The following is a 24210-nucleotide window of genomic DNA, read 5'->3' on the forward strand; positions in this document are numbered from 1 at the left end:
CCTAGATCTTTGACACAATTAGTTCTTTCTAGTACAACATTGTCAATTTCATATGGAAACATCAAAGTATTATATTTACGACTAAAAGTAAGAATCTTACATTTAGATTTGTTTAGGTGAAGTTGGTTTTGTAGACACCCATTATGTAATAAATAAATTTGTGTTTGCAACATAACACAATCTTCTAAAGCAGCGGTTCTCAATCTTTTTGAGTCATGTACCACCAAATACTGTTTATTATTTTTGGTACCACCTAACTGAAATACCTATCTAGCTAGAGCTAGGTGATCTAATTAACTATAATAGTAGTGCTGACTTTGGCTGTTTTTGAGTTTTGTGTACCACCTCAAGTAATGATATGTACCACCAGTGGTACATGTACCACAGTTTGAGAACCGCTGTTCTAAAGTATTAATTGTTACATATAATTTCAAGTCATCCGCAAAAATCAGCTTATTACAATCTAAGGACTCACTCAAATCATTAATAAATAATAAAAATAGCAATGGGCCTAAATTCGATCCTTGCGGGACTCCACTAGTTGCAGTATATATTTCTGAACTATAGCCGTTATAATAAACATAATGTCTTCGTTGCGACAGGTAAGACTTGAGAAGCTGGAAATAAGTATTGTTAATTCCCATCGAAGAAAATTTTTGTAATAATATTCGATGATTTATCTTGTCGAATGGTTTTGAGAAGTCAGTGTAAACGGCATCAATTTGCCCCCTTGCGTCAAGTGATTTACATAAATACTGAGTAAATACTGCAAGATTACTAGTAGTGGATCTTGCGCTCATGAATCCATGCTGATCTGTAGATATAAGATTCCTAGCAGATACATATAGACAATTAAGTATTTTCTATGGGAAATAAGCCAAATTTTACTAAAAAATGAATTTATTAACGTTTCGAAGCCCAAATCGGGTTTCGTTGTCAAAATACAAAATACTATTCGAAACGTTAATAAATTCATTTTTTAGTAAAATTGTGGCTTATTTCCCATAGAAAATACTTGATTATAAAAATGCCACAAGGAAATAGCTTCAGAACAACATATACAGGGTGTTTCATTAATAATTGTCCATATAGTAACTGGAGAAACCTTAGCACAAAATATGAAGATTTAACCTAAAACACTTAAATAAAATGTGGTTCCTTACTACTATCTAAAAATTTAAAAACTATTTTTGCTTAGAATTTTAAAACTATTCGACGTATCCTATTCATACTTGTCAAAAAGTGCGACTACTAGACACCCTACTAAATTATGATAAACAAAGGTTTCTAGCTACTACCAGAGGCGTACGACAAGGGATGGTGAATGGTTGAACCTTCTCAAATTCTACGCCACTGGAGGAATTACGATTTTAGTGCTATTTTTAGATTCTCCAATACTTTTGACGTAAATAATATACTATTCATTGGTAACGATAGTCATTAGTTTTCGAGATATTTGAAGTTAAATATGAGACGGCACAGTTATTTTGATTAATTTATAATTCATATGATTAAAATTTAAAAATTATTTGTACCCAGTACTTTAAAACTATTTGGCATATCCTTATCATACTTGGCAAAAAGTGTAGGTATTGTGCACCCTACTAAATTAAGATAAATAAACGTTTCTAGCTACTACCAGAGGCGTACGACAGGGGATAGTGGCTGGTTGATCCTTCCCAAATTCTACGCCACTGACGAAATTGCTATTTTAGTGTAATTTTTTGATTTTGCAATACTTTTTATGTAAATAATATACTCTTTATTCGTAACGATAAAATGATTAGTTTTCGAGATATTTGAAATTAAAAATGAAGCGACACATTACATTAATCAAAATAACCGTGCCGTTTCATTTTTAACTTCAAAGATCTCGGAAACTAATGCCTTTATCGTTACGAATGAAGAGTATATTATTTTCATAGAAAGTATTGGAGAATCCGAAAATTTAACTAAAATAGCAATTTCGCCAGTGGCGTAGAATTTGGAAAGGGTCAACCATTCACTTTCCCCCGTCGTACGCCTCTGGTAACAGCCAGAAACGTTTGTTTAACATAATTTAGTAGTTTGTACAGTACCTATACTACCTGCCAAGTATGAAAAGAATACGTCGAATAGTTTAAAAATGCTGAGGAAAAATAGTTTTTAAATTTTTAGATAAAATACCCTGTAACTCAGTAAGGAACCACATTTTATTTTAGTGTTTTAGGTTAAATCTTCGTATTTTGTGCTAAGGTTTCTCCAGTTACTATATGGACAATTATTAATGAAACACCCTGTATACGATTGTACAAAATGGTTTCCAAGATTTTAGCAGCATTATTCAAAATAGAGATTGGTCTATAATTATTCACGATATTACGGCTATATGATTTGTGAATAGGGCAAACCTTAGCTATTTTCCAAGCATCCGGAAATGTTGACGTTTTTAAAATTAAGTTGAAAACTGTTTGTAGTGGTTTTATTAAAACCCGCAGACAATCTTTAAAAAGAAACAGATGATCTGAAACGGACTGCCGGGAAAAATTGGCTACAAGTAGGGTACAATAAAAACAATGGAAAGGAAGATTTGAAGAGGCTTGTGTTCAGATGTGGACGTGAATGGCTAGAAGAAGAAGAAGAAGAAGAAGAAGAAGAAGAAGAAGAAGAATAGTGCTATAACATTTTTTTTTGTAAAATAATCTGCTGTTGGATTTATTTGTTATGCTTCGAATTTTAAATCATAGATTGAAACGTATTTATTTTTCATTATATATTATTATCTTCTTCTTCTTTCTTCTTTAAGTGACTTGTTCTGACAGAACATTGACGATCAGTCGCATGATCTTTACTTTGTCCACAGCTGACCTAAATAGTGTCGTGGTGCTCACTCCATACCAGTGGCGGAGGTTCCTAAGCCAGGATGTTTTTCTGCATCCGGGACCGCGCTTTCCCCCTATTTTTCCTTGGATAATTACATGTAGCATTTCATATTTCGGATTTCTCATCACGTGGGCAAAATACTCTAGTTTTCTTCTTTTTATGATATTCAGTAAAGTAAAACATCGATATAACGGACTAAATGGGGGGTCGAAAGTACGTTATATAAAAATAGGTTTAAAGTAAATCAAGTTACTTTTTTTTTGAAAGTTGCAAACAAGCAACTTTTGAAGTTTGCTGTTTTTTATAATTAGAAATGTGTCCGCACAATGCTATAAAGAAAATTTTATTGAAATTATTTGTAAAATACAGAGACGTTTTTAATTTTTTTCACATAGTGGAGTCACTGAAGGTGGATATGAGCTATTACCTCCGATTTCGTTCAACCTCTATCGATTTGCATGAACATTGGTGAGTGGTTAGAGATATTCTAAGTGGTTAGAGAGTAGAGATATAGAGTATAATGGTTAGGATATCTCAAGAAACAAAGGTGACATGGTACCAACTTGCGTTTTTACCCTGGGGGTGGATGTCACCCCTTCTCGGGGTGAAAATTATTTTATTAAAAATAACCCCATAATTAGATAGGGGGACACATTCTAAGCAAAATTTGTTATACAGGGTGTCCAGAAACTCTACCGACAAACGAAGACAGGAAATTCCTCAGATAATTTTATGACAATTTAACTCAATTCACCTAGTCCGAAAATGTTTCCTAAGGTAGCTAGAGCTCTTTGAAGATGGCGCCATGTAATTAGTTTTTCTTAAATACCTCCAGAACGCTTCTATTTAGAAAAACGAAAATTGCTATACTTATTTACTTTCCTGAAATGAATCGATTCCATCCATTGCGAATTTCTAGTACCGGTCATAGGCGTACGTTTTGGGTAGGGCAACGGTTATTTTATCGCATAACTTTTTTGTCTTCAACTTTTAAGCATTTTTGATACTGGATTATTAAATTGTGAGGTATTCTAGTACTAAAAGGTACTCTTACTTTAAGTCGATAGGATACACCGTTTTCTAGAAAAATCGATTTGAAAGTTTTTAGTTTTGGGAATTTGAAAAAAAAAGTTAAAAAAAATTAAAAAAAAAACCGATGTATTTTACCAACTTAAAACAAGAGTAACTTTTAGTACTCGAATATCTCATAATTGAATAATCTAGTGTCAAAAATACTTAAAAATTAAAGACAATAAAGGTATGCTATAAAATAACTGTTGACCTACCCAAAACGGACGCCTATGACCGGTACTAGAAATTCGCCATTAATGAAATCGATTAATCTCTGGAATATAAATAAATGTACCAGTTTTCATCTTTCTAAATAGTTTTTTTTGTATCTTTTTTTTTTAAATTCAAGGAACGAAAAATTTTCAAATCGATTTTTTTAGCAAACGGTGTATCCTATCGACTTAAACTAAGAGTACCTTTTAGTACTATAATAACTCACAATTAAATAATTCAGCGTCAAAAATGCTTAAAAATTAAAGACAAAAAAGTTAGGCGATAAAATAACCGTTGCCCTACCCAAAACGGACGCCTATGAGTTGTACTAGAAATTCGCAATGGATGGAATCGATTCATTTCTGGAAAGTAAATATGTATAGCAATTTTCGTTTTTCTAAATAGAAGCGTTCTGGAGGTATTTAAGAAAAACTAATTACATGACGCCATCTTCAAAGAGCTCTAGCTCCCTTAGGAAGCATTTTCGGACTAGGTGAATTGGGTTAAATTATCTTAAAATTATCTGAGGAATCTCCTGTCTTCGTTTGTCGGTAGAGTTTCTGGACACCCTGTATAAAGTTATTAAAATAAATCAAAACTTGAGTTATTAAAGATTAAAAATTTTAATTTTTTGTAAGAAAAATGCATGTTTTTAACCGATTTTTCATAGATTTATTAGTTATACAAAATCATTAGTTATACAAATCATTATACAAAATCAAAATTATAAGTTATACAAAAATTGAAGCTAATAAAAAATTAAATAAACTCCTTACTTTTCATATTAACTAAAAGTGAGTTATAGGTAATTGAATGCATATTTTTTTCGGCGAGTACCCAAATCTAGTATTCAAGCTTAAATTACGGGAAAATGATGCATTTATAACATAAACTTATTAAACATTTGTGAAAGTACTTAGAAATATCTATCAAACTTGATACCGAACGAGTTAATAGCATTAAAATTTATCTCAGAATACTTTAAGAACACTTGGTCATTTTGTACTCTAAACCGAGTAAAGCATGAAAAAGAAAAAGAAAATAATCGTTTTCGTTTTGATTCAATTCGAGTCTCTTGCCATCCTCTGACACGGTGTTTCTGGATCTTTATCCTTTATCAAAGAGGCTATTGCAAGTAGACTGAATTGAATCAACTCGAGACGAAGAAGAACTGCATCTATTAAAATATCTGCAGTATATTGTGGTTAGACTGTCCTCTAACGGGGAATGACAAAATAAATAAAATAAATTTCGACCACGAGTCAGGATTCTGTTAACCGAGATACTATAGTATCAAGCGGCGCCGCTAGGAGGAGCTTCTCCAACAATGCGTCTCAGAATACTTTAAGAACACTTGGTCATTTTGTACTCTAAACCGAGTAAAGCATGAAAAAGAAAAAGAAAATAATCGTTTTCGTTTTGATTCAATTCGAGTCTCTTGCCATCCTCTGACACGGTGTTTCTGGATCTTTATCCTTTATCAAAGAGGCTATTGCAAGTAGACTGAATTGAATCAACTCGAGACGAAGAAGAATTGCATCTATTAAAATATCTGCAGTATATTGTGGTTAGACTGTCCTCTAACGGGGAATGACAAAATAAATAAAATAAATTTCGACCACGAGTCAGGATTCTGTTAACCGAGATACTATAGTATCAAGCGGCGCCGCTATGAGGAGCTTCTCCAACAATGCGTCTCAGAATACTTTAAGAACACTTGGTCATTTTGTACTCTAAACCGAGTAAAGCATGAAAAAGAAAAAGAAAATAATCGTTTTCGTTTTGATTCAATTCGAGTCTCTTGCCATCCTCTGACACGGTGTTTCTGGATCTTTATCCTTTATCAAAGAGGCTATTGCAAGTAGACTGAATTGAATCAACTCGAGACGAAGAAGAACTGCATCTATTAAAATATCTGCAGTATATTGTGGTTAGACTGTCCTCTAACGGGGAATGACAAAATAAATAAAATAAATTTCGACCACGAGTCAGGATTCTGTTAACCGAGATACTATAGTATCAAGCGGCGCCGCTAGGAGGAGCTTCTCCAACAATGCGTCTCAGAATACTTTAAGAACACTTGGTCATTTTGTACTCTAAACCGAGTAAAGCATGAAAAAGAAAAAGAAAATAATCGTTTTCGTTTTGATTCAATTCGAGTCTCTTGCCATCCTCTGACACGGTGTTTCTGGATCTTTATCCTTTATCAAAGAGGCTATTGCAAGTAGACTGAATTGAATCAACTCGAGACGAAGAAGAACTGCATCTATTAAAATATCTGCAGTATATTGTGGTTAGACTGTCCTCTAACGGGGAATGACAAAATAAATAAAATAAATTTCGACCACGAGTCAGGATTCTGTTAACCGAGATACTATAGTATCAAGCGGCGCCGCTAGGAGGAGCTTCTCCAACAATGCGTCTCAGAATACTTTAAGAACACTTGGTCATTTTGTACTCTAAACCGAGTAAAGCATGAAAAAGAAAAAGAAAATAATCGTTTTCGTCTCGAGTTGATTCAATTCAGTCTACTTGCAATAGCCTCTTTGATAAAGGATAAAGATCCAGAAACACCGTGTCAGAGGATGGCAAGAGACTCGAATTGAATCAAAACGAAAACGATTATTTTCTTTTTCTTTTTCATGCTTTACTCGGTTTAGAGTACAAAATGACCAAGTGTTCTTAAAGTATTCTGAGACGCATTGTTGGAGAAGCTCCTCCTAGCGGCGCCGCTTGATACTATAGTATCTCGGTTAACAGAATCCTGACTCGTGGTCGAAATTTATTTTATTTATTTTGTCATTCCCCGTTAGAGGACAGTCTAACCACAATATACTGCAGATATTTTAATAGATGCAGTTCTTCTTCGTCTCGAGTTGATTCAATTCAGTCTACTTGCAATAGCCTCTTTGATAAAGGATAAAGATCCAGAAACACCGTGTCAGAGGATGGCAAGAGACTCGAATTGAATCAAAACGAAAACGATTATTTTCTTTTTCTTTTTTATTAAAATTTATGCTCCAAAAATGTTTCAAACTTTATCTTTTAAAAAATTTTTCAAAAAATGGTATCGTTTTTTTTTTAATAACTCCGTTAATTTTTAAGATATCACAGGTACACCTAAAAATGGTTTGAAAGGTAATTCCAAAAGCTATTAAAACGCGTTAAACTTAGTCTTTTAAACCACTTACTTTTTTAAAAATCAAAGATTAAATGGCCACGGTTACATGGTTCTCGCAGCAAAATTTAAGCTTTAAACGTTTCTATCTCGGTTATTTTTCACCCTAAAGAAATGGTAAAAAAAGTGTAATATTTGAAATAGAAAAAAAGTAAAATTTGGTTATGTACCATTTTTTACGTATATTGAGTATTTTTATAGTTATTTTCAAAAGAAAATGAAAGTGACGATAATTTTACAAGTTCTGATTTTTTTAAAGTATATCTTTTTTCAAAAATATGCATTTTAAATCAGTGAAAATTGTTAAAATCATTACTTATGCTAATATAAAGAAATTTTTGTAAGGATTACTATAAATTTTAATTTTTGTGGAAATGGCGTATGTTTTATTTTTCACTTTTTCCAAATTCTAAAGGATTTTCTTAGTTTCATATCATAACTTGCTTAATTTTGATGCTATTAACTCCCTCTGGAGCTCATTTGTTAGGTATTCTGAAATACTTTGATAAGTGTTTAACAGGTATATTTTATAAAAATGCATCGCTTTCCCGTTATTTAAGCTTGAACACTTAGATTTGAGTACTCGTCGAAAAAAATATACATGCAATTACCTATAACTCACTTTGAATTAACATTAGTTTAGTACTTTGAGTGAATAGTGTAGGTACCTATTCAATTCAATTTTTATTGTCTTCAATTTTAGTAAGAATAACTTTTTTGTAGAAGCTAATAGTTTTTGAGTTATACATATTTAAACAGCTTTAAAACATGCATTTTTACGAAAAAATAAAATCTTTGATCTTTAATAACTCAAAAAGTATTGATTTATGTTTAATAACTTAATATAACAAATTTTGCTTAGAATTTGTCTCTCTATCGATTTGTGGTATTATTTTTAATAAAATAATTTTCACCCCAGAAAACGGGTGGCATCCACCCCCAGGGTAAAAGCGCAAGTTGGCATAATGTCACCTTTGTTCCTTGAGGTATCCTCTAACTGCTCACCAATTTTCATGAAAATCTATGGAGGTTCAACGAAATCGGAGGTGAAAACCTTCAGTGACTGCACTAACATTTGACCGAATTTTTTCGTTCGTTATATCCGAAATCCGTTAAATAGAGGTCCGTTATATCCAGGTTTTACTATACTTATCTTTCTTTGTTTAGCCGTCATTGTATGAAATAATATATTTAATACAATTATAATTGTAGACTTCACTACAACAACTAGGGCAACAATTTATAATTATTCAAAAACGATTAATTTCCAAGTTTAAAGTTAAAAATCCTACTCCATTAACAAACTTAGAGGTTTTAATGAAAGATACATACAATGAAATCGACAATACTATTCAAATGTTAAATAAAGCCAACAAAAAATTAACAAAAGCACAAGTCGAGCTTAGTTGTGTTTTAAATTTAATAGAAAATTTAATAAAAATTATGGATATTGACAATAAGATGAAGGAAGAAATAGTATCCATATTTTGTCCTAGTGTTGACGACATAGAAAGTCAAGTAAGTACTTTTGCTTTTTACAGACACATATTGCACACAAGGTATCAGTAGCGTACTGATAGATCCGCGGGCCCTGGTTCCAGTTATGATGCGGGCCCCCGCCCAATATTGCGCCCTCCCCCCCCCCCCAATTATGCGGGCCCACCGCCCAATAAAAACACATAGTATATTAAAAGTTTTTAATAAACATTAAATATAAATCATCATATATTTTTTATAAAAACTCAGCTAATTTAAAACAGTAAATTAATATTAATCCTATCGTTTTTTATACCAACCGAAGTTCTGATACGTACCTGTTAGTTCAGTTGTCCTTACTTTTGTTTTAGACCAGGGCGCATCTGTAAAAATATTAGTACATTTGGACGTTGAGAGGTGACTCAAATTTTTTTGCAGAAATTGCTTGAAACTAGCTCAAATAATAATATTTGAGTTATCCTCCCACTCATAAAGGTCCGGAACATTGTTTAAATAATCAAAATGTCAAAAAATGAAGGAAAAATTCGATTTTTTCTTCATTTTTTGATTATAACTTTAAACATATTAATTTCCGAGAAAAGTTGTACTGACCTAAAAGTTGCGTAATTAAATTTCCTACAATATAGGATTGGTTAAAAATTTTAAAAATTATCACCCTTGTTGCAAAATAGCAATAATAGCGAAAAAACCATAAAAAACAAGTATTTGCATTTCACGTTTTTCAACCATATTATGCTATTGGGACCGTGCAAGTTCGGCAAAGCGACCCCTATTTCTACGCTCTGTACTATTATTCGCACTTTTAATTATATTGGCCAATTATATTAGTCCTGGTTACTGGATAATTGTCAAGGCCATAGTCCAAAAAAATAATAAGAAGAAAAAATAAGATTCAGGTTATGTTATGAAAACATCAACAATTGTATGTAGTAAATAAAATTAGTTATTAAAATGCAGTACTGCAAGCAAAATACAATTAATTAAATTTACCTTTATATAATAATTGCATATCATATCAATATTGTGGAGCAATATATAATTTTTCTGCTTCATTGACAGAAGGTATGAAATATACTTCAATTTGACAATTTCAATTGACAATATGAATTATTTAAGATAGTTGCAATATTTCTCCGCGACTCGCGCAGGGTCGTTTCTCGTTTCCCTTTCCAAGTACTTGAGGACCTTCATATTTTACCTAAAAAACTTTATGATATAATAAAATAATACTGTGAATTTCAGTAAGACCGGGTCAATAGATTTTGCAAAATAAATTTTGCAATCCAGCTTTCGCAAAAAAAAAATATTTTTTCAAAATGTTACAGGACCGCAATACTTTACCTTTCATCTGCAATTTGCAAAATTAAAATCGGGTAACTACCACGGCGTCAGGAATTTTTTTAAATAAACAATAATTTTGGTGCTACGCGCAGGACAGCGGATAGTTTGCTCTGATTGGGCATTCCAATGACCTTTGATAATTATTGATACATTTTAATTTTTAGTACATTTCGATATAAATAAATAAATTTGTTTATTGCAAAATAAAAACACATACTCTGTCTTTTGAAATAACACTTTTTTAGCCATTTTTTAGCTTTTTTCTTTGTTCATATATTTTAACTTAGAGAATAACAGTTTATTATTTTTAAACATATGCAATTGTTTAAACAATATTTCACAAACAATAATCAAATTAGTTTGATTTTTGTGGAATTAAAATATTAAAATACAACAAACTATAGAGGAACAAAACAAAAGAGGCTGCCAACAATAGCAGCGGACTATATTCAGATATCCACCCCAACCCAGGGTTTCATCGGATCGGGTCTGCCCCGGTCCACCTGGGCGAGGCTTAATCGCATACGTACCGGACATGGTAAATGTGCTGATTCTCTGTTCAAATGGGGTCGTGCGGAAAGTCCACAATGCGACTGTGGATCGCCTAGACAGACCATAAGTCATTGTGTTTCAGATTGCCTAAATCGTGCCTACCGTGGAAACCTCCAGGACTTTGTGGAATGCTCCCCAGAAGCAATTGAATGGCTATGCAAATTGGACATTAATATTTAAATTCATTCATTATATTTTAGTGTTTGAATAATATATATTATATTTGTGTATTTATCGTACTGTGAAAGTCCATACGCTAAATAAAAATAAAAGGAACAAAATATAGGAAAGAAAATACTATAATAGATAAAGATTGGAAGAAATTTTGGTGGAAATCAACTTGTGTGAATCGAACACCGCTGTCCTGGGCGTAACACCCAAAATTAATGTTAATTTAAAGAAATTCCTGACGCCGTGGTAGTTAATCGATTTTAATTTTGCAAATTACAATTGAAAGGTACAGTACTCTTCTATATGCAAAAATAATGTCAACTTGTTATCTCCTTTATTTTCAGTCCTGCGACATTTTGAAAAAATGAATTTTTTTTGCGAAAGCTGGATTGCAAAATTTATTTTACAAAACCAATAGAACCGATCTTAATGAAATTTACAGTATTGTTTTATTATATTATACAGTTTTTCTGGATAAAATATGAAGGTCCTAAGTGTAGCATGAATGGTTGAAAACGTAAAATGCGAATACTTTTTATGGTTTTTTCGACATTTATTGCTATTTTGCAACAAGAATGACAATTTTTAAAATTTTTAACCAATCCTATGTTGTTGAAAATTTAATTGCGCAACTTTTATGTCAGTGCAGCTTTTCTCGAAAATGAATACTTTTAAAGTTATAATCAAAAAACCAAGAAAAAAATCGAATTTTTCCTTAATGTTTTGACATTTTGATTATTTAAACAATGTTCCGGACCTTTTTAAGCGGGAGGATAACTTAAATATTATTATTTGAATTATTTTCAAGCAATTTCTGCAAAAAAAATTGAGTCACCTCTCAACGTCCATCTCAGAACAGATGCGCCCTAGTACTATTTATATTTATTTCAGTTATCAAGAATTATTACTTTAAAGTAAAAGCTATATAAAGAATGATGATGCTATAAATACAAACAAAAGAAGCATCTTTCGTCGAGGTCATTGTCTTGGGATTAGGCATTTTTATAACCCTGCCAAAAGTATAAAACTTGCAATGACTGTGTCAATTTTCAAAATTTTACAACTTTCTAGTTTACAACTAATCCATGAAACGTGCAGATATAAATATAAGTTTTTAAGTAAAAAGGTACCTACAGGCGGTAATTCTTTACATGTGTTGAAACCAGAACTTGCGTTTTAGTTTAGTCACTTTCTTTTAGTAGGTAAAACAAGTACAGAACCTTCCAAAAGTTAGTTTTCCTTGTGTCTATTATTAATTTTGTTTTCAAATTTTTTGATAAATAGGTATTCTTATTTATAAATAACTAGACAAAAATAAAAATTTATTAAGAAGTTACATTTTGCTATTGTGTACTTGTGTAGTGCAAAATGTCCCTATCAAATTAGAAAAAAAAAGCAAAGCGGGCTAGAGCGGGCCCCTGCGGGGCCCTGGCCTTGGTTCCGCGGAACCCGCAGAACCATGCTCAGTACGCCACTACAAGGTATTATTTTTATGTAGATTGGTTTTAGGTTTTTTATGTCTTTTAGTTGGTGTTTCATTGGAAGTCCCTCCCCGTCCCAAAGAAAATGTCTAGATCCACCACTGATAATGAAGCTCCTTCGTACAATTAAGGAACAACCATAACAAGTGCTGCTAGAGCCACACAAGACTGCTCGCGTTTTCACGCATGCAGAAAATAAACCTGATCTCAGTAAAAGCATCATTTGATTTTCAAAAAAAATCATAATTTAAAAAAATGAAGAGCCGCGGCACTTTCATGACACTTGCTGCATCGACAATTCCTGAAATATCACGTTATTACATAGAATATTTTATATTACTGCATATTTTGCAGAATTCCTTTTAGAACTTAGAAAGATTTTTTTAAAACAAATCGGTAAATACAAGGAGCTATGATGGCACAACTTGATTCGATCCAATACTTTGCACAATAAACGTTTGGTTGTTGGTTAGCCAGTTAATATTTCGCGTTTACTGACTAGCATGTACTTTGTTTTTTTTTTTCGTATTGAGATCAAGTCCATGTTCTCTACTTATATCTGATATGCGGGACATTATTCTTTGCAAACCATCTAAGCTATTTAAAAAAATTTCTGCTTCGTCGGCATATCTAATGTCTTTCAGACGCACTCTATTCTGCATGCGTGAAAAACGTGAGATGTCTTTTGTTGCTCTAGCAGCACTTGTGGTTGTTCCTCAATTTTCTGAAGGAGCTTCAGTAGCAGTGGCGGAACATCTGCCAGGTAATAATACATGATTTCAAAGTGTACCAATAAAAAAATAGCGTAAAGTATTCGTGGATAATTGGTCTTTAAAACACTTGCTGTATTTCGAAAAATCTCGCGTGTTTTAAATGCCTCAATATCCACTTACACTTTAATATACTATGTTAATAAAATTAAATATACCACTTACAACGGAAGTTTATTACTTCATTATTAAGTTTTTATAACTATGGTATAGGTACAGCTAACTACAGGGATCTCCCTTTTAAATTTTAATATTTTATTTTTTTATATAAAATTTAATGATTATTTTCTCTTTTTATTAGGACTGGGAAGATGTGATGGATGCCGCTCTAAGTTATTTGTTGAGAACCTCATTGGCAAAATCCGAGAAAGATAAATTGAGGATTTCACAGTCGAATGTGGAAAAAGTAACAGATATATCAAAAATGGAGAAACGTCTTGTTCAAGTACTAGAAAGAATTTCAAAAATAGAGACACCTGAAACTGTACAAGTGGAGAGTGAGTACGATAAATTTTAGTTTATCCCCGGGGGATAATCCCCGGATTATCCCCCCATATCCCCGATTCTTCGCTTCAGCATCCATCTGGCTTGCAATTTTTAGAAGCCGTGGAGGTGTTACCAGGGAAATGGACCAATAAGTTTTCGATTAAAAATGTTTTAGTAACATTTTTAATATTTTTCAATATTATTAATGTTTCTATTAGGTTGAAAACTTATTTTGTCTAACATTTATCTAAATTGGAGTGGCAAAATTAACGCATAACATATAACATACACTAGACAAAAGACAAACAGATAAAAAGTAATTCCCGGTACTACTTCTACGTCAGGTAGTACATATTGAAGATGGAGGTTCATGTACTATTTTGGCAGCTTTAAAACCGTACTACTGGTTGAAACTCTAAAACCGGAAGTCCGAGGACAAATTTCTTATCTTTAATACCATCCTTGGATTAGAAAGTTAGAAGCTCTAATTCGACACCTCATTTGTCATTCTATCTGTTTTATTAACAAAGGAGTTATATTCTCGGTCAGACATGCATGAAACCGGAAGTATATATTTGTTCTCGACTTGTTAAGACACGTCTAATAATAGACCGCTTATACTATTTGGGTGAATTTAAAACAGTAATTCCGATTTAACTCTAAAACCGAGGTCAAATTTCTCACTTCTAATAACATCCTTGGGTTATAAGCTTTCATTCGACAGCTAATTTGTCATTATATCCGGTCTAATAACAGAGGAGTTGTGTTTACAAAGTCTCTGGGACAGGCATCCAAAGTTTTCACATTTTTTCAGAATGGGTGAAAACAATAAGCATCCCAATTTAACCATCGTAGGAAACAATTTACACTTGATACAAAAAAGTAATAGGTAATTATATTATTTGTAGATGAAAATGAAGAAGAAGAAGAAGAATTGTCAAAACCAGAAATAGAACATGAAGATGAAAAACCTATGGGAAGTCAACTCGGCCAAGCAAGCATGCGTTTATTGTCAGCGAGAAGAAGTTTATTAAGAAAGCGTCACAAAAATGAAGAAGAATAAATAAATATAATCCTCACAAAAAGTATGGCATACATTAATTGTGACTATATGTTTTAATTATGGTATATAATATAAATTCCATATTTAACAGTGGTTTTCTTCTTCCTACTTCGGTTGCCCCTTTGCATACTTTGGTACGTTGCGTCATTGGTAATAACGTCGTTGGTCAATAAGGCAAGTCTGACATTCGACATGGCTATGTGGAAATAGTTCTTCTTCCATTATATCTTTGCACGTGCATGAAATTATTCACGAATGACTTTTTATACTAAGTCATAGAAACTAGAAATCTGTCTATACGGTATAGTCCACAGTACATCGTTCTTTCTTGAAAATGATTACCTAATAAATTATTTATTAACTTTCCAGAACCGACTAATAAAACAGAATTACTACAGTTTTTAGGTATGATAAATTTTTCATGTAGATTTATACCTAATCGCTCTGAAATCCTAGAGCCCCTTACGTCATTACTGAAAAGAGTGTCACATTTATCTGGGACAGTCCGCAGAAACAAGCCTTTGTAAGAGTTAAGGAATTACTACAAAAAAGTCCATGTTTAGCTTAGTTTGACCCAGTGGCGGCTCGTGGCTTTAGGGACAGGGTCGGCAAGGTTTTGTCTCCTCAGATAGGCATGCCATCTAATTAAAAGGCTTCAATTTCATAGAAGATTTTTGGTTTTTGTTTTTTTTATTTTTTTCTGTTTTTTTTTGTAAACCTGTTTATAAATTAACTCTAGTCTATGTTGTTTCGAAGTATCAAAATGGGTTATAACGTCATTGTAAAATTTATTATTGTTTTGGAGAGGTTTTAAAAGTTTTTTTCTATTGACATTTGAGACAAGTTTGACATTCTCTCTTGTTTCATGGTGTTTCGACAATACGTTTTGACTCTTTTGAGTCAAGAGAAATCCCGTTCATTTGAGGCAGAATTTGCCAACATTTGAGCACAATAATTTATTAAATTCGGGAACAGTTTGTTGTACCTAATGAATTGCAGTATATAAAATTAAACATATTTTGTAACTTATCCCACCTTCCGAAAATATTTAATCAGCATATAAAACTGTTAATCCATTTTCTTATTTTATTTGAATAAAGAATGATGGATAATTTTTATTGAACTTGTCTAATAGATATTTTGAAAATTCCTTGTAAATAATAATTGAGTTATCCTTCCGCTCAAAAAGGTGCGGAACATTGTTTAAATAATCAAAATGTCAAATAATTAAGAAAAACTTCGAATTTTTTTCTTCGTTTTTTGATTTTAACTTTCAAAATATTCACTTCTGAGAAAAGTTATACTGACATAAAAGTTGAGTAACTAAGTTTCCTATAATATAGGATTGGTTAAAAATTTTAAAAAGTGCCATCCTTGTTGCAATACAGCAATAATTGCGAAAAAGAAAACATAAAAAATAAGTATTCGCATTTTACGTTTTTCAACCATTTATGCTAACACTTACGACCTTCATATTTTAACCAGAAAACCTTTATGATATAATAAAACAATACTGTGAATTTCATTAAGATCGATTCAAAACATTTTGCAAAATAAATTTTGCAATCTAGCTTTTGCAAAAAAAATTAATTTTTTCAAAATGTTGCAGTACGGACAATAAAGCAGATAGCAAGTTGAATTTTTTTACATATAAAGAAAGGTACAGTATTCTTCTATACGTAAAAATAAATTCAACTTGCTGTCTGCTTTATTTTCAGTTCTGCAACATTTTGAAAAAATTAATTTTTTTGCGAAAGCTGGATTGCAAAATTTATCTTGCAAAATCTATTGAACCGATCTTAATGAAATTCACAGTATTTTTTTATTATATATATGATATTGTTTTTCTGGGTAAAATTATGAAGGTCTTAAGTGTAGCATAAGCGGTTGAAAAACGTAAAATGTGAATATTTGTTTTTTATGATTTTTTCGCATTTATTGCTATTTTGCAACAAGGGTGACAGTTTTTAAAATTTTTAGCTAATCCTTTGTTGTAGAAAATTTAATTACGCAACTTTTATGTCAGTGCAACTTTTCTCGAAAATGAATACTTTTAAAGTTATATTCAAAAAATGAAGAAAAAAATCGAATTTTTCCTTTATTTTTTGACATTTTGATTATTTAAACAATGTTCCGGACCTTTTTGAGTGGGATGATAACTCAAATATTATGAGTCACCTCTCAACGTCCAAATTAAATCTCAACGTCCAAGTACGTGTTTTGTTGCCGTTTGCAGATCACCGCTGTGCTCGGCAGATTGTTTTTCTGCCGTACTTGTCATTCAAATAAATACGGGGAATGTATAATTGGTTGCCTATCGGCTAATATTCCATAGCGTCTTATTACAATCAAATGGTCAACTGGGTACGGCTAGCCGAAGCGGGCCATGAATTCACACAATCGCAGTCAGGTGTATGGCTGGCTAGGATCTCTAGAATTTGAAAAGTCTCTTACGCACAGCGCACAGGGATCACTTAACGTATCAGATCGTTCGAATTCTTTTAAAAACAATGAATAAAATTTAGTCTGTATTATCTCACAGATATTTTTTTTATTTCACGAATATCATCAACTCTGATTAACTTATATATTTAAAAAAATCTATAATGTGTCCATAAATGTGTGGGTCGGCACTGCCGACCCTGACGAGCCGCCACTAGTTTGACCCTACCAAACAGATAGCAGTTTCAGCGGATGCCTCATCATTTGGATTGGGAGCATGTTTGATTCACTTTAATGAGGGTAAAAAGGAAATTGTTGCCTATGCTTCTCGTTTGCTTTCTTCCACTGAAAAAATATGTGCCCAAATAGAGCGGGAAGCCCTAGCTCTGACATGGGCTGCTGATAAGTTTCAATAATATATCACTGGGATACCGATTGTTTTAGAGACTGACCACAAACCGTTGGTCCAAGTACTAAAATCAAAACCCATCGATGAGCTCACACCTCGCTTGCAAAGACTCAGAATTAGATTGATGAGATATGATTATGAGGTTCATTATACTCCAGGCAAAGATCTGGTTGTAGCGGATGCTCTTTAACGTCGGTTCGATGAGAATAGCAGTGACCCAATTGAAGATGAATTAGCAAGCGAAGTAGAAGCTCAAGTACATCTTATAGTTAGTTCGGTTCAAGTAAAGCCGTATTTTATTGAAGAAATTAAGGAAGGACAGAAAAAAGATCCCAATTGTTTAAAATTAAGAGAATATTGTACGTCGGGTTGGCCTGAACAAAATAAATTAGAGGAATGCTTAAAGCCTTATTATAATTTTAGGTTGAAGTTGTCTTTTAGCGATAATCTATTATTGAGAAATTCCCGATTATTTATCCCTAGATGTCTACAATTTCGGTGTTTAGAATATCTCCATCAAGGTCATTTAGGGATTGTAAAATGTAGAGCGAGACAAAGCTTCAATATGGTGGTTGGGTCTATCCACTCAGATCGAAAATTTAGTCAGAAATTGTCCTATATGCATAGAATATAGAACAAATCCGGTAGAGCCCCTTATAAGGGATCCTTTTCCTGAGCGCCCATGGCAGAAAGTTTCTTTGGATCTTTTTAAACATAACTGCTGGTACTTAATCGTTACTGACTATTATTCCCGTTTCTTTGAGATATTTAAATTAACCACTATGACTGAATTGGTAATAATATCCAAACTTAAAGAACTTTTTAGTCGGTATGGGATTCCGGAGATAGTGCGTTCAGATAATGGGCCTCAATTCAGTACTCAATTTAGAATATTTGCTTCTCAATATGATTTCAGACATATTACTAGTAGCCCTTATTTCCCTTAATCCAATGGATGTATAGAGGCTGCAGTTAAAATAGCGAAAAATCTCCTTAAGAAAAATGAAGACCTTAGTCTAGCTTTATTAGCTTACCGTACCACACCCCTTGAATGCGGATTTTCGCCTTCCGAACTATTAATGAATCGTAAATTGAGATCTCCCTTACCCGTAATTCCAGAATTGTTAAATAATCCCGTTAATACCGATTCGGTGGTAGAGAGAGAAAATAGAGCGAAAGAAAAATCAGCCTCCCAATTTAATAAAAGACATAGGACCAGGACAATTTAATAAAAGACATAGGAGACAGTGTTTGGGTAACTGATTTGAGGTTGTACGGAAAAATTTCGTCCATTTTAAGCGAACCAAGATCTTATATAGTAAAAACGAAGTCTGGAAATTACAGACGAAACCGTCATGACCTCATTCCTGCACCATACTACTTTGAACCTGAATCTACTCCAGTACTGCCTCTGTCCACTTCTGGTTCTGATTTTAATTGTAAAGAAGGTAGGTGGGAAGATTGTGCGAGTCGGAAGGATTGTGCGGGAAACAGTGAGTTATGTAGTGATAACAATAATGTGCTAACAGTTCCAAATACAGAAAATAACTGTTCTGATATGGAACAGGATTCTTCCCGTCTGAAAAGAATATCTCGACGGTTAGCTTATTTGAAAGATTATTTAATTTCATAAAAACTTGTTTTTGTAAAGAGGGAGATGTACTATCGGCACAATCTGGCAACTCTGTAAGTTGTGAAGTGAGGCACTAATACGTCAACGCCGATCGCCGATGGAAGATCTCATCTCTTCTAACCTTACTGTTTTATATTGAGTTCAATAAACCTGAGAAAGTTCAAGAACCCTTTTACTTATTTAACAGAACAAATACATTGTAAATAATAATAATTAATTTTTACATACAAACATTTAGTTGACATATTCAATCGACTGTCATTGAAGGATCTGATCGGACATTCCTTCACTAAATGTTTGCTCTTCTCATACCTTCGATATTAAATAAGCACGCTCATGCAGTCCATTTATTAGTAGTTATCTCATCTTTAATTACTTTAAAAACTGTGATATCTTTCTACCAGGAGATCTTGGGAAAATTGTCTGGCGCCTCTTGTGCTAGTCCATTTAGATTATCCAGGGTGAACGTGCAGTATGTATTATCCTGCGGAAGCGAACTAGCTTACACCCATTTTTGAAAAATGTCCACGACTGGACTAGTACGGTCGCGTCGAAAACACTAACAGCACTGTCTGGCCACTGTGCCAGGCGTGCAAATTGGGCCGTTTATTTTCGCAGAGGAATATTTTTACGTTGCCTGAGGAATCACGTCCTGTACACGTTCACAGTACGGTCGCGGATGTGTGCGAATTGACCTTACTCGGAAAATACCGATGGCACGAAAAAAATTATAAGAAATTGTAGGAAATCGCCATTGCAACAATTTAAGTCATTACCATTTTGTCGAAGAGTTTAAAATGCCCAAGATATTGAATAAAAACAATTCCAATAAAACCAATCCCCGCAAATTACTACGCTCGCGCCTTTACCGTATACGTACAACTTGAAATATTTATTTAGCAAAAAAATAAAAAATACTTAAATTACTAAAACGAGATTGAATTTAATGAATATGCTTCCCCTATTATTGTAAAAAGGAATTTGTAGAAAATCGCATTTGCAACAATTGCAGTCCTTACCATTTTTGCCAAGAAGTTGAAAATGGCGGAGATATTGAGCAAAAACGGTTCTCATTTAAAATCAAGATAGCTAACACAATGGCGGAATTCGGTTGAGATTTTAAATTTACACTATTATTGACCCGTTAGTCTCTCTAGAGGCGAGACTCGTTAGTCTCTAGCACTTGGTCATAAGACCTTTGTACAAAACCCTGTTCTTCTCCTTAAACTTTAATAAGTCCTGTGGCCTCAACGAAGGCCAACAGTTTTCTTATTGGTAGTTTTAGGATCTCTTCTGGTTCAAACCTCATTTGACCAATGAAGTCCTGCCTTACATCACCTAGCACACTGCAATTGCATAGTATGTGTATGGCAGTTTCTTCTTCCATTTCGCTCTTTCTGCACCATGGTTAATTCACCTTACCTAGTTTGTATAGGTGATTTCTTAAACGGCAATGTCCAGTCACCATTTCAGTGACTGTTTTGATCTCTCTTTTATTGAGGTTCATCAAACTGTTCGAGAGTTTTTTATCAATCTTCTTGATTATTTTTTTAGTCTGGATTTGCACTTGAGTGGTTCTCCATTTATTTTGATGATTCTTTATCAGCCATTTCTGAACCTCGTTTTTCATAGCATTTTTAGTGATGCCACAGAAAGGTTCTGGGCCTTCAAAAGTTTCTCTCGAGCCTTGTTTCGCTAACATATCTGCTCGTTCGTTCCCATGCATCCCTTTATGACCCGGCACCCATATTAAAGAAACTTCATTGTCTTTTGCTAGGTTATTGAGGAGATCTTTGCAGCTTCTCACCAGTTTTGATTTGGTGACAGGATTCTTTACAGCCAGAATAGCCGATTGGCTATCTATGTAAATGTTAATTTTCTTAGCTTTAGGGTCTTCATCAATGATTTAATCAATGCAGGCCACCAAAGCAAAAACTTCAGCCTGGAACACCGTTGTATGTTGATCTAGGCTGTAAGATTTATTATAGTTACGTATTTGTCCAAAGACTCCTGATCCAGTACCATGGGCAGTTTTAGATCCATCAGTGAAGATTAGTTCTGGTGTCATCATATCTGAGTTCATCATAAAGATGGATTCCTCAAGTATAGTCCCAGTAATGTTTGCGTGGCTATTCAATACATAATTTGGCCTCCAAGTATTGTTTGCTTTGAGTCTCAGGATGGTCATAAAGGCTACCGCCGAAATATATAATTCCAGCGGAGGGAGACCTGTGATAGTCTCTAATGAAGCCGTTCCTGTACTATTCAAGGCTCCTGTTATATTTAGAAGCGCTTGTCTTTGTAGGGTGGTGAAAGTGGTCACACAAGATTGCAAAGCCGTCTTTCTCCACCAGAGTACTGACCCATAAATGACTGTCGGTCGTATCACTGATGTGTATAACCAACATATCACCTTTAGTTTCAATCCCCAGGTTTTACCTACGACTCGTCTGCAGTTCCAGAAGAGTCGCTTAGCCCTATTGGTTATATTGGTAAAATGAGTATTCCAATTAAGTTTCGAATCCAGGGTTACCACTAGATACTTAACCTCATTGGTTCTTTCCAGTACCTCTCCAAATAATTTCAGCACACTCAGTCCAGTAAGCCCCCTAAAGGTTAAAATAATAAGTGAAATTTAATAAAAAATGTTCTTCTTGGTAAAAGGTATATTAGTTTAAAAAGCCCTAAAGGGCTACAAACATATGAACAAAACGTTTTCGCTCTGTAACAAGAGCATCATCAGTGTTACCTAAAATAAGTATAACCACATTAATTAAAGCAAATGTTAAAGTTAAAATGATGACCAAGCTAAAAGGAAGTTTGGTTATACTTACAAGAACATGGTGAGCCAACCAAAAAATACAAAGGTCAAAGTCTTTCAAAAAACAGACAAAAGTCTTATATAAAAGAAAACATCGAAAAATCCAAAGGATGGATAAAATTCCTAAGGATACTGCCCTATGGCAGTATCCTTAGGAATCCTGTTATCATTGCTTGTACCACAAATAACTTTAAATTTAGTAGCTGCGTAACCAAAATTTCATAAAACTTCAATCATTGACAATTGTCGTGCTGACATCAGACAGATTCGCTTTTGAAGTCTCATCTATTAGTTGCCTGCCACCTCTTATAACAGAATGACCTAGTTACCTTTTGACCCACTTACAACGTGTGGGAGTCATATGTTGCCATAGGGCAGTATCCTTAGGAATTTTATCCATCCTTTGGATTTTTCGATGTTTTCTTTTATATAAGACTTTTGTCTGTTTCTTGAAAGGCTTTGACCTTTGTATTTTTTGGTTGGCTCACCATGTTCTTGTAAGTATAACCAAACTTTCCTTTTAGCTTGATCATCATTTTAACTTTAACATTTGCTTTAATTAATGTGGTTATACTTATTTTAGGCAACACTGATGATGCTCTTGTTACAGAGCGAAAACGTTTTGTTCATATGTTTGTAGCCCTTTAGGGCTTTTTAAACTAATATACCTTTTACCAAGAAGAAAATTTTTTATTAAATTTCACTTGTAATTAATGGTATACAGCCAACTACAGGATGTTCTTCCTTGTGGATTGTTAAAATAATAAAATTTGAGACAGCTCGCCATGCAAGGTTAGGTGTTTTTTTCGTCTTCTAACCCGACTGGACTATTACGCTGTATAAAGATAGAGTAAAAAAAGGATGAACTACATTTAATTAATAACTTTTTTTATTCTGACTGCATAAGAAGTAATGAATAATATTTTAATAAAAAATTATTACAAGTGGTTGCACATATCAGCTTCTCCCTCCACAGTCAATAAAATCTGACATCTTAAATCCCGACCGACATATGTCTGGTTAGCCTTTGAACTGCCACGGTAGAAAAATCTAAAAATAAATATATGAATGTAATTTTATATTATGCTATGTAAAAAAAAAAATGAGGATAGGCTCCTGGAATCCGGGCGGTATATCAACGAACCAAAACATCATGGATGAAATCGCCAATAGATATGAGATGGACATCGTAGCAATCCAGGAGAACAAGCTAACAAACAACTTCAACCTAAAGTTTCCTGGGTACGATGTATATAGGAACGACCTCACTAGAAGATCAGGAGGAACGGCCATCCTAGTAAAGAAGGGAATCACTCACACCAGATTCACGACTCCACCACTAGTTAACATGGAGGCAACAACAGTAGAAGTGAAAATGAGGCAAGGCGCAGTCAGAATAACATCAGCCTACGTAAGACCGCAACACCCATTAATGGACGATGACCTAGATGCGTTCCTTAACATCGCTGAAACATCCATCATAATAGGAGACCTGAATGCAAGATCCCCCAACTGGAATGATAGAGCTACGAACAGAAATGGAAGACTACTAAATAGCTACATAGAAAATAACGAAGATACAGTGGCAATGGGCCCAGAAGAACCAACACACTTCCCAGGAAATGGACTTCCCACCCATATCGACATAGTTGTGGCCAAAAACCTAGGACTACAAACAGAACTAATCACGCTGGACGAAGGATCAACAGACCACAACCCCATTCTACTAGAAATTGGAACATGGGAAGAGACAAACCCACCGAAAAGAACAAAAAAGAAAACAAAGTGGACGAACTATAAAAGATTAGTGAGTGAAAGAATAAATATAGTGCCAGTTATAAATAACCCTGAAGAAATAGAAGTAAAGGTCCTAGAGCTCGAAAACATCATCCAAGAGGCAATCAGAAACAGCACAACAGAGGAAGAAGTCGAGATCCATACGGGAAGGTTCAAAGACATACCACAAGAAACTCAAGAGTTGATAAGGGAAAAAAATAGAGCGAAACAAATAGCCAGAAGAACAAGAAATCGAGTAGACAAAACCTGGGCAAATACATTAAACAGAGAGGTCAAAACGGCCCTACAACTCCACCGCAGCAAAAAATGGGACAACTTTGTACAAGAGATGGAAGAACTAGACTCAAACATGAAAAACGTTTGGAATCTCCAAAAAATGTTGAGAAGCGACAGAAAACCCATCCCCCCATTACATGGAAGATA

The 24210-nt window shown here is 33.6% G+C and overlaps 2 protein-coding genes across 4 annotated transcripts in view; one reads left to right on the forward strand and one right to left on the reverse strand.

Moving 5' to 3' along the window:
• The window catches only part of LOC114327545 (protein PTHB1), a 51962-nt gene extending 37189 nt beyond the window's left edge, over positions 1–14773 (forward strand). The window contains exons 8-10 of one of the 2 annotated variants that reach the window (XM_028276215.2): positions 8537–8842; positions 13438–13633; positions 14531–14773. In XM_028276215.2, coding sequence (XP_028132016.1) covers positions 8537–8842; positions 13438–13633; positions 14531–14685 — 657 coding nt within the window. In that variant the 3' untranslated portion in view covers positions 14686–14773. The remainder of the gene's footprint in view (positions 1–8536; positions 8843–13437; positions 13634–14530) is intronic. The other variant, XM_050641899.1, reaches the window with a different exon arrangement.
• Positions 14774–22861: 8088 nt separating this feature from the next.
• The window catches only part of LOC114327546 (sphingomyelin phosphodiesterase), a 121155-nt gene continuing 119806 nt past the window's right edge, over positions 22862–24210 (reverse strand). For both annotated transcript variants that reach the window (XM_050641912.1, XM_050641907.1), the window contains one exon: positions 22862–23040. In XM_050641912.1, the coding sequence (XP_050497869.1) occupies positions 22929–23040 (112 nt within the window). In that variant the 3' untranslated portion in view covers positions 22862–22928. The remainder of the gene's footprint in view (positions 23041–24210) is intronic.

This window comes from Diabrotica virgifera, chromosome 1 (assembly GCF_917563875.1).
Source record: "Diabrotica virgifera virgifera chromosome 1, PGI_DIABVI_V3a".
NCBI lineage: Eukaryota > Metazoa > Arthropoda > Insecta > Coleoptera > Chrysomelidae > Diabrotica > Diabrotica virgifera.